The sequence below is a fragment of the Watersipora subatra genome, chromosome 2 (assembly GCF_963576615.1).
Source record: "Watersipora subatra chromosome 2, tzWatSuba1.1, whole genome shotgun sequence".
Taxonomy (NCBI): domain Eukaryota; kingdom Metazoa; phylum Bryozoa; class Gymnolaemata; order Cheilostomatida; family Watersiporidae; genus Watersipora; species Watersipora subatra.
This window is the reverse complement of record NC_088709.1, coordinates 13,829,279-13,840,283: the sequence shown is the minus strand read 5'-3', so window position 1 is coordinate 13,840,283 and position 11,005 is coordinate 13,829,279. Positions and strand designations below refer to the sequence as shown.

The 11,005-nt window shown below is 35.7% G+C and overlaps 2 protein-coding genes across 3 annotated transcripts; one reads left to right on the top strand and one right to left on the bottom strand.

The window, feature by feature from the left end:
• The first annotated feature begins 42 nt into the window (after positions 1 to 42).
• On the top strand, positions 43 to 570 carry LOC137387974 (chromatin target of PRMT1 protein-like). The gene is made up of 2 exons (XM_068074491.1): positions 43 to 47; positions 171 to 570. Exons 1-2 carry the CDS (start codon positions 43 to 45, stop codon positions 568 to 570), a joined length of 405 nt encoding a protein of 134 aa, XP_067930592.1.
• On the bottom strand, positions 387 to 9,740 carry LOC137387195 (acyl-CoA-binding domain-containing protein 4-like). Of its 2 annotated transcripts, none has more exons than XM_068073524.1 (9): positions 9,643 to 9,740; positions 8,681 to 8,801; positions 8,218 to 8,290; positions 7,194 to 7,601; positions 6,853 to 7,045; positions 6,270 to 6,463; positions 5,629 to 5,729; positions 530 to 625; positions 387 to 449 (listed from the first exon to the last, which is right to left on the bottom strand). In XM_068073524.1, exons 1-8 carry the CDS (start codon positions 9,710 to 9,712, stop codon positions 616 to 618), a joined length of 1,170 nt encoding a protein of 389 aa, XP_067929625.1. In that variant the 5' UTR covers positions 9,713 to 9,740; the 3' UTR covers positions 387 to 449; positions 530 to 615. The 2 variants fall into 2 exon arrangements, with proteins under 2 accessions (XP_067929625.1, XP_067929624.1); XM_068073523.1 differs by having other exon boundaries at positions 6,270 to 6,436.
• Between the last annotated feature and the right edge of the window lie 1,265 nt (positions 9,741 to 11,005).

The following is an 11,005-nucleotide window of genomic DNA, read 5'->3' as shown; positions in this document are numbered from 1 at the left end:
CTGATACAGTGTATATATTAAAAAATTATAACATTTATTTGCATGAAGTGAATATAAATGAAAGGAACCATTGGAGCTAGATAAATACTGATGCTATTATTACTGATGCTAGATAAATATGCAGAATAAACTCTGCATTGTCCTGCTGTGGGTGGTCTTGCGGGACATAGGCTTGTGGGGCGTGGTCTTGTGGGACGTGGTCTTGTGGGGCGTGGTCTTGTGGGACGTGGTCTTGTGGAACGTGGTCTTGCGGGACGTGGTCTTGCGGGACGTGGTCTTGCGGGATGTGGTCTTGCGGGACGTGGTCTTGCGGGACGTGGTATTGTGGGGTGTGGTCATGTGGGGTGTGGTCTTGTGGGACGTGGTCTTGTGGGGCGTGGTCTTGTGGGGTGTGGTCTTGTGGGACGTGGTCTTGTGGGACGTGGTCTTGTGGGACGTGGTCTTGTGGGGGCGTGGTCTTGTGGAGGCGTGGTCTTGTGGGACGTGGTCTTGTGGGGGCGTGGTCTTGTGGAGGCGTGGTCTTGTGGGACGTGGTTGTGTGGGACGTGGTTGTGCGGGACGTGGTCGTAGCGTACTTGAAGGAGTAAAAGGAATTGCTGGCTCATTACATTCCCGCTATCGCCTCCTAAAATAGCCCAAAAATCTGAATTATTCCGAGAAAATTGAATGTATGCATCTACTGGCATTTAAACCAAAGAAAAAGCTAGATGTACAGAGCACTCTTATAAAATATATACACAGGAGCTTAAACTAAAATTAATTTTACTTTGCGCTAAAATTTCTTTACTGCAATCCTTTTGGTCAGGCGTTAGAAATAGGCTTTTTCTAGTGCCTAACAAGTACAAACAGAGGCGAGAATTAAGCCCATATATCTACAGTGTATTTTATACAGTCAAACCTCTACTTGCGGTCATCTCAACATTTGATCAAATATCTGACTCAATATCCGAAGTAATTTTCAACATTTGAAATTTGTCATAGCATAAGAGCTTGGTAAGTAAAAGTAAGAAAGCTGGTGCCAATTTGTACTACAATTGTATAATAAGATGTACTTAATGTATAATAAGAGGAACTATAATAAGATGTACTATAATAAGATGCACTATAATAAGATGCACTATAATAAGACGTACTATAATAAGACGTACTATAATAAGATGTACTATAATAAGAGGTACTATAATAAGATGTACTATAATAAGATGTACTATAATAAGATGTACTACAATGAGACGTACTATAATAAGATGCACTATAATAAGACGTACTATAATAAGATGTACTATAATAAGGTGTACTATAATAAGAGGAACTATAATAAGATGTACTATAATAAGATGTACTATAATAAGATGTACTATAATAAGACGTACTATAATAAGACGTACTATAATAAGACGTACTATAATAAGACGTACTATAATAAGACGTACTATAATAAGATGCACTATAATAAGATGTACTATAATAAGACGTACTATAATAAGACGTACTATAATAAGACGTACTATAATAAGATGTACTATAATAAGACGTACTATAATAAGATGTACTATAATAAGATGTACTACAATAAGACGTACTATAATAAGATGCACTATAATAAGACGTACTATAATAAGATGTACTATAATAAGATGTACTATAATAAGATGTACTATAATAAGATGTACTACAATAAGACGTACTATAATAAGATGCACTATAATAAGACGTACTATAATAAGATGTACTATAATAAGATGTACTATAATAAGATGTACTATAATAAGATGCACTATAATAAGACGTACTATAATAAGACGTACTATAATAAGATGTACTATAATAAGATGTACTATAATAAGATGTACTATAATAAGATGTACTATAATAAGATGCACTATAATAAGACGTACTATAATAAGATGTACTATAATAAGATGTACTATAATAAGATGTACTATAATAAGATGTACTATAATAAGACGTACTATAATAAGATGTACTATAATAAGACGTACTATAATAAGATGTACTATAATAAGATGTACTATAATAAGATGTACTATAATAAGGTGTACTATAATAAGATGTACTACAATAAGATGTACTATAATAAGACGTACTATAATAAGATGTACTATAATAAGACGTACTATAATAAGATGTACTACAATAAGACGTACTATAATAAGATGTACTATAATAAGATGTACTATAATAAGACGTACTATAATAAGATGTACTATAATAAGACGTACTATAATAAGATGTACTATAATAAGATGTACTATAATAAGATGTACTATAATAAGGTGTACTATAATAAGATGTACTATAATAAGATGCACTATAATAAGACGTACTATAATAAGACGTACCATAATAAGATGTACTACAATAAGACGTACTATAATAAGATGTACTATAATAAGACGTACTATAATAAGATGTACTACAATAAGACGTACTATAATAAGATGTACTATAATAAGATGCACTATAATAAGATGTACTATAAATAGATGTACTATAATAAGATGCACTATAATAAGATGTACTATAATAAGACGTACTATAATAAGATGTACTACAATAAGACGTACTATAATAAGATGTACTATAATAAGATGCACTATAATAAGATGTACTATAAATAGATGTACTATAATAAGATGCACTATAATAAGATGTACTATAATAAGATGTACTATAATAAGACGTACTATAATAAGATGTACTACAATAAGACGTACTATAATAAGATGTACTATAATAAGATGCACTATAATAAGATGTACTATAAATAGATGTACTATAATAAGATGCACTATAATAAGATGTACTATAATAAAACGTACTATAATAAGACGTACTATAATAAGACGTACTATAATAAGACGTACTATAATAAGATGTACTATCATAAGAGCCATGTCTGTTCAAAAACATGCTAATAGCATTAAGAACAAGATTGCACCTCACGGAAATTGAACCAGGATTTTTGGTACCTAGCCAAGGGCGATACCATCTGTGCCACTCAACTACATTTTTACATCTAAGGATAATTGTGCACATAGTTATTACATATGATGAATTCTCACGGCGTGGTACTAGTAACGAATACAATATAAAGTTAGTTCACGCATTATCTGGTTTATGGTCAGTTGTAGAGCTGGAACGGGTAGCTCGTCCGGTCTTGACCCACCGGGTCAGAGGTGCCTGGGTCGGGCCACCCGACCCTCGGGTCTTCCTTTACAAAAACACGGGTAGGTTTATGGCTAAACGAAAGCGATTGTATATCGCTTTTTAAGTGCGATTAAAATAGAGTCGCGCATAGCCCTAGCGCGGAAGGCCCAGGCGAAATAAAACAAGGTGAGTCAATACTATATTTTTACGCTTGCGACAATAGTCTTTGGACTATAGGTTTTTACGACGTTTTTGGCAAGAAATAATCAACATGTCAGTGGTCTGGGAGTTCATGAAGAAGCCAGTCACAAAAGGAAAAGACCAAGTTATTTGTACAATATGGTAAAGCAAGTTAAGCTACGAAGAAGGGTCCACCTCAATACTATTGAGGCATTTACAACGAAGGCATCCTGTGGAACTTAAAAGCGCGTATAAGAGCCTAGCGTCTAATTGTTTTTAATTTGAGTTTCTTTCACCAATGCCATAAGTTTTAGGGAAGTGATGGATGTTTGCTTTCTACTATGCTGGGTTATCTATTTCTATATTTGTAAAGTATTTCTTAATTAATCTCTTCTTGTTGATTATAATAGCAGAGTTGTAATAATCTAATATAATCTAATAATAATCAGAATCTTTAATAAAAATACTTTAGCCGAAGTCATGCCATTAATCTATCACCCATTGAATAGCATTGATCCACCAATGTCTAGCCATAAATCGTAGATTGCATCTATAAACCAAGCCACAAAATATAGTGATTGGTGTGATAACGGGTTCTTTTATCTTAGGTTATTGATGTCACAACATTAGGCTGTAATAGAACTATCTCTTAACCTTAAATGAATAAAAATTCGTGCGTGCTGGCCCGACTCGATCTTGGCCCTAATTGCTGACCCTGAGTCTGGCCCGGCCCTGCATTCCTTGGTCTCGTTCCAGCTTTAGTCAGTTGTATCAATGATATAAACACCACCACAAGGATATTTGGACAATTTTTGTTCATTTTGAAAGGCCAAAGGGATGAATTTGGGAAGACCTTAAAACGGATAAGGTTATTATTTACATGAATTTTACACTTGGTTTAATGTAACATACCTATAACCAATGATATACAGCCACCCAAGAATAGGCGACGGCTATCATATGGGTGGGGTTTAATGATCGTGCTCTGTTGGGATTGTGCTAGCCTGGGTTTCGGAGCTAACACAGTTCTTGCGGGGTGATCGCGTTGCCTTGTTAGGTTTTGGAAAACACGACTCGCTGTTATTGTGTCATTAGCTCATTCAGTCAGTAGACCACCCCCGCAGTTCACAATAGCAAACCTTGAATTTCTACAGTGTAAGGGTAATACCTAACCAGAAAAATTGATCCATGGAAAATAAAACATTTCAAATTACTTACTTTTACCAATTTAGTGATTGCTAGGGGTCGTAATATATACTTAAAATTAAATATAATTTACCCAAAATCACCCGAACAACGTTCTTTTTTCCCTAGTTTTTGATTAATATTTTGCCACCCCTAATATAAAATGACCAAGCCTTTCATCGTTGTCACATTGTTTGACCTTGCCAATAAGATGGGACAGCAGGCAAAGCTGTGCAGTGTAGTTTTCATACTCAAAATCTAAATATAAAACCAAATTTAGACGATTTCACAATGGTGACTATTAATATCACGAATGCTTGTGAATGGCAACTGACTGATCATAACAGTGACAATATTGGGCAACTATATTTTTTTGAAAACAAAATGAAACCAACAGATCAGTAAAATAACCACAAGTGTTCATAAAATTTGTAAATTTTACAAGGAGCTTTATTCAACATATTTCTTTGTTCCGGTGCTATGTTCGGGTTTACCCAAACAGAGCGCGATCATTAAACCCCGCCCATATGATAGCCGTCGCCTATCCTTGTGGGAGGTTTTATATCATTGGTTGTACTATGTATCTCTATCACTCACTCTAGTTCTGCGCATATGCAGCAGTCTCCACTTGCGGTCACGTGTCTCCAAGGTACAGCGGCAATAAAAACTTCATTTAGTGAGTATCGTTTTATTAATTTGTTTTTACATTTATATACTTTTATACAGCGCATTTATTTTAATGATATATAACATTACTACATGTACTATGTACATTACATTATGTAGCAATTATCGTAATCTTAGGGTTTTGAGCAGTGGAATGAATCGAATGAAATACTGTTAGGTTTATAAGAAATTTTCGTCCAACATATGACAACTTTGATATACGGAGAAAATCCAGGAACAAATTAGCCTCATACGTTTAGATTGACCATATATATAAATTAGCTGCAGATCTCAACTGATTGAGATCTACAGCCTGATGACGGCACAAGCGCAAAACTGCCAATAGCTAACTGAGATAAGTACTCTATCTAATTTGTATGTATAGATGGGTACCAAGAAATTTGGTAAAACTTGCATAATACCAACCTGCGAGATGATAGGAACCTCATAAACCAAGCAACAAATACGGGCCATATCAGTAGCAGAATGACAGTTTTTGGTTTCATCTCTGGAAATGGCCACCATTTCTAAAACGGCATAATGCAGAAACCTAGCACAACTAAAGATCAGGCAATTTGACAAAGTGCAATAGGACAGATTAGTATGCCTGGTTGAAAATAACAAGAAACAATTGAAAAGCGCTTGTAATGAACAGACCAGACCAAATTTATAGTGGGGCGAAGTGAACAACACTGGGCCTAGGAATTTGCCATAAATTCTGAGATACCAGTAGATATTAAGGAGGTGGTTTCATAACCATATAAGTAACACTATTTCTCAGCCTTCATGATAGCAAAGAGAATTTTCTACGTCAGAATTACTCAAGCTACTAAGTGTTTAACCAATTTTAGGCAGTGATGATGTGATGAATATAAGAGGCAGCAACAAAAAGACAATTGGTCGCTGCCTATTTACAATCTTTTGTAGTCAAGGTATGAACAAGCACATCTCAGACAAACTCCAAATTACGTGTTTATCCACTGTATCGACTGGGTTACATGGCTAGATGAATTGACAACAGACGTTTTTTCAAGTTGTCTGAAACATGATATGGAAGGGTTGCTAACCATAATGTCTCGTCTCTGATCCAGCTGTTTCCTCCTTTCATTCACAGTTATTTGCTCGACAAGACCAAGTCTTTTCTCCAGAGAATTCACCTCTTGTTGCATGTTCAGTAGTGCCATCCTCAATTTCTCATTGACTGTGTCAGTGCTTGTTGAAGTTGTTCTCTCCCCTGGCGGTTCAGGCATGAGAAAAGTAACTGTCAAAATGGCACAGAGTGATAAAACAAAAATGATCTTAGAACAGAAGCTCCTGGTATATAATCAACTGCATGAACATCTATAATTCATAACTCCTTAGTTGTACTCTACATCATCAGATTATATACATGAATATATACTACTTTATTGGCAATAAGCTTGATTCATATAGAAATGTTTTTCAAATTATGCCATACAACAATAATAAAACTAAAAAAATAGAAAAAAAGGGCAACAGTGAGCCACCAAAATTAAATAAAATGGTTTGGTATATGGTGTATAAAATACCTTTTCCGGCTAAGAAAACAGACACTAGATGGAAGACTGTTAAAGCAGCTAAATTTTACCGACATAACATGTAGACAACCTGTACAAATGTGCACCACACCTGTATGAGGACGGCTAGAGTCTATTCGCTTAGGTCGGGCTGTTATGTGATTCGTGGAGCGCAGGCTACTATGGGCTGGCTGCGTGTAAATACTGGCAGATGCAGCGTCAGCTTTACTATCGTAATTGTCTTCCTCCGCTAAAGGGGGACAACTGGCTAAGAGATCTACTTTCTTTTCTTTAGAAACACCTGGCTGTTCAAATACAAGACACAGCAGTTCGCACATCTAAAGTATTGAGTGGGGTGATATTTGAGAAAAAGAACCCACATAGAATAACAGTGAATATAGCAAGTGTTTTCTACCCTTTGAACAGACAACTTTTACATACAATAACATGTACCAGAGAATATGTGGTGGACACTACATCGGATGAGTCCATGTATTCCTCACTGTCAGTGTCACTATCTCGTAAGGATGGAGTTCCTATATGACTTTCAGTGGATGGCTCGGCTTGTCCCATGGATACGATATCTGGTGTAGCGTGCATTGTATCCGCTGTAGTGTTTGTATGAGGAGGCTGCGCTTTTTTGTCGAGTGATGAAATGTTTTCTTTTGAGCTGTGTTTTGGAAGATGACCATTACAGAGAGTTTGTGATTGCGACTCATTCATGCCTAGACTGGTCGGAGAGCTCAATGTACTGTCAGTTGGTAGCGTCTCTTCTGGAACAACTTTGATCATCTTTTGGAATTCATCGAGCTCCTTGACAAGATAACTCACTTCATCTGTCTGTGGCACCATTTCGACTATCTAAAAGGTCAGAAACAAATCCCAGAGAAAGAAAGCCTTTTCTTAACAAGTTCGTAGCAGTACTTACGAAAAAAAATAATTTTAACACTAAAATATATTTTGATAGCTTTTTTGTTTTGCAAAATAATGGCAAAAATAAACTATGTACAAATAACAAAGACTGGCATTATGAATATAAAAAGCTCAGTCATAACAACACCTGAAATTTGAATAATGAGATTTGATTCACCAAGTTTATAAATATAAATAATATTTAGTATGTTAAATTAGTGATTATCTGTTCATGTAAATTTAGCACTTTCTACTCGACCATGTCAAAGCCGTGAAGACACTTTTTAGAGCAACAAAATCAAAATAAATAAACAAAAAGTTAACATAAGAAAATATTTTTAATTGGATTAAACAGAGTTAAAAAAAAGTATCAACTTTAAACAACAAACGAGTTGATATTTTTCGATGAAACACTACACATCTACATTATAAGGAAAAAGAGAAGACGAAAACACTTCTACGTTACATGTACAGCAAGAGGGAACTAGTCAATTGTGTTAGTACAAGCTGCAAGGAGCAACACATTGACTCTCAAGGTCAAGGTCACTTATTCAGAGCCACCTACCTGAGTGAGTTCAGCTACATAGCCTCTCATCGCATCTTCACTTGACATGGTTCCCAGACTACTCCAAGCGTCCCTGTTAAAATATTACATATAGAAACTTGTCTGTAGAACAAATTGTCTACACAATGCACAATCAACAAGCAATATCATACGAGCAATATAAAATCTCTAGAGTTGTATATCAATATGCATTTCAGATAATGTTGAAAGTAATATGAAGTCTAGTGTGATTGGAAACCTAGCCTGTTTTTCTACAAATTGAGAAGTAATAAATTAAACTAACAGGTTGATAACAAATATTAAATTTAAACATTCAACCTAGTGTCAAAAGGTCCCACATAGCTAACAGCATGCAATTTCCCTGCTTTGAACCCTATATTATTTTGAAAAATGTTACTAGAAATATTGAGCATAATAGAGTTTGTACATTAATGCGTTTACATACAAGCGAATGTGCACCTACCACTTAGCTTTGCCAACCACATCCCAGAAACCAGGTCTGGGCGCTGTACATGCGCCCTTGGTGGCTTGTTTGTAGAAAGCATAGAACTTCAGCATCATTTCATGAGAAGGTTTAAATGATCCTATAGTAACACGAAAGCAATTTTTACAGTTAGAAATTAAATGTATGAATAAATGGATAATCAATCTAAGGTGAGGCTCACCATGTGTTTGGTTCAATAGATAAACATTAAATTTTAATAATAATTTATCATTTCATGGTAGCAAGTCAAACTTTTTTTATTATAAACACAAAAGCTCAATCCTCAGCGTGAATCCACTTGAACTTCTAAAAGTATGACTAGAGCAGCCATTCAATCGATATGAGATAGTAGTCACGGTAGCTACGGTTAATCTAAAAGCTGGATAAAAGCACATGTAATTAGATGCTCGATAACCATTTGTTATTTCAAATGCTATGATTTAAGTATTCCAATGAAAGTAAACTATTGAGAAAGCTTGCTAAATAAAGTGAACACTGGAGTCATCTTTGAGAAGCTAAACTCTTCTATATTCTCTGGCCCAAAACTGTTAAGGACCTAATAACTGAACCATAACCTGCATACTAGGTAAAATTTAAAGGTTTGCCATGCTTCCTAATAGTTCTCAATCATTAGGGTTCCCTTTTTTTAACAATCTAACATGAACAATTAACTTTTGTTATTTTTTATTAACTAATCTGCTAAAATATATTGATGTAATGAACTTTCTGAATAGTCTTTGAGTGGACATATCACCTAAAAAATTAATAAGCCTATGTTTTACTGCTTTACGTTGTATCATCTCAGCCGCGTTCTCATTCTTTTATAAGACAAGAGAATGCGATAGGTCTGCATAGAGCTTAAGCAAATTTATATTGGCAATTATTGAACGTTTTTGTGACTTGAGCTTCATCACGTAGAATTTTTAGCAAACATCACTAACCATCTTTAGGTAAGCCTTGAATGACTTTCACTGCTGCAGCAAACTGTCTCGAAGTTTTAGTGTCATCCATTGAGATTCTAGTGTTGACCGAGCTTTCAATGACCTTTGCCCTACCAGCATAACCTTAGAACACTAAGCATAGACGTACATGGCCGTTATACGGATGATCGATATTATAGCTAAATAAACCCGTCTTCTGGTTATCAAAGGTTTGCAACCAAGGTCGAGGTCAAGTGGGATTCGCTAGTTTGAAGTTTGATCAAGTCGATTTGATGTTAGCTTACTTACTCCAATGATATACAGCCCCCATATATAGGGGGCTGTATATCATTGTTTACTCTTACTCGATAGTAATAGTACACTTGTAATTAGCCCCAGGGACCTTGAGAAAGTGCCTCAGAAGTAAAAAAGTGGTTAAGACTTTGGTTCACCTAGATTCCAGCATTAGGCTGAGTTATGTTTCAGTCTGAGATTTAAGTCTCAAGTCTCTAACGGTTTTGGGTAAGAAACTGTTATGAAAGAGACGAGTCATGGCATATATTGATGTTGGTTCACCACGGGTAGCAGCATGTGTGATTATGGCAGTATCCTTTCTGTCAGTAGTAAGCTCATCATAAGCGGAAGCTAGCACATTACGCTTACTTTCATGTGATAGAATCTTCATCAGTAAAGCTACTCTCTGATTTTTTTTCTGGATTCAAACGATTGTAAACCTAGCTTTTCACGGGTGTTGCTGACACTATCTCTGCCTTTAAGATTGGCTATGAACCGTGTTGCTCGGTTTTGAACCATTTCCAAGTTATGTACTGTCTGTCTGTCACTCGGATCCCATACTGTACAAGCATATTCCAGCACAGGACGACACAAAGCTGTATAAGCAAGTTGTTTAGACTGTGATGGTGCATCGTATAGGGCATGTCTGATGCATCCAAGAATCTTGGATGCTTTGTTGGTTTTCTCAGTAATGTGTGCATCAAAGCGTAGGTTAGACTGTAAGGTGACACCAAGATATTTTACAGTATCAAAACATGTAAGAGTCCTATCACCCAGTAAATATTGTGGCTGTTGTTGCTCCAAGTTTCCAAATATTATCAGTTCACACTTGGCTGAGTTAAAGGGCATTTTCCATTTAGTTGACCAATCATAGACTGCATCAATATCAACCTGAAAATTTCTTTGGTCTTCTGCAGAATTTACTTTTGAGTAAAGCAGTGTATCATCCGCGTACAGACTTACTTTGCACTTCACAACTGCAGGCAGGTCGTTGATATAGATAAGAAACAGTGTGGGTCCCAGGACAAAGCCCTGCGAGACTCCTGAAGTTACCGGGAGCTGAGAAGATGATGTTCCTTGAAGCACTACA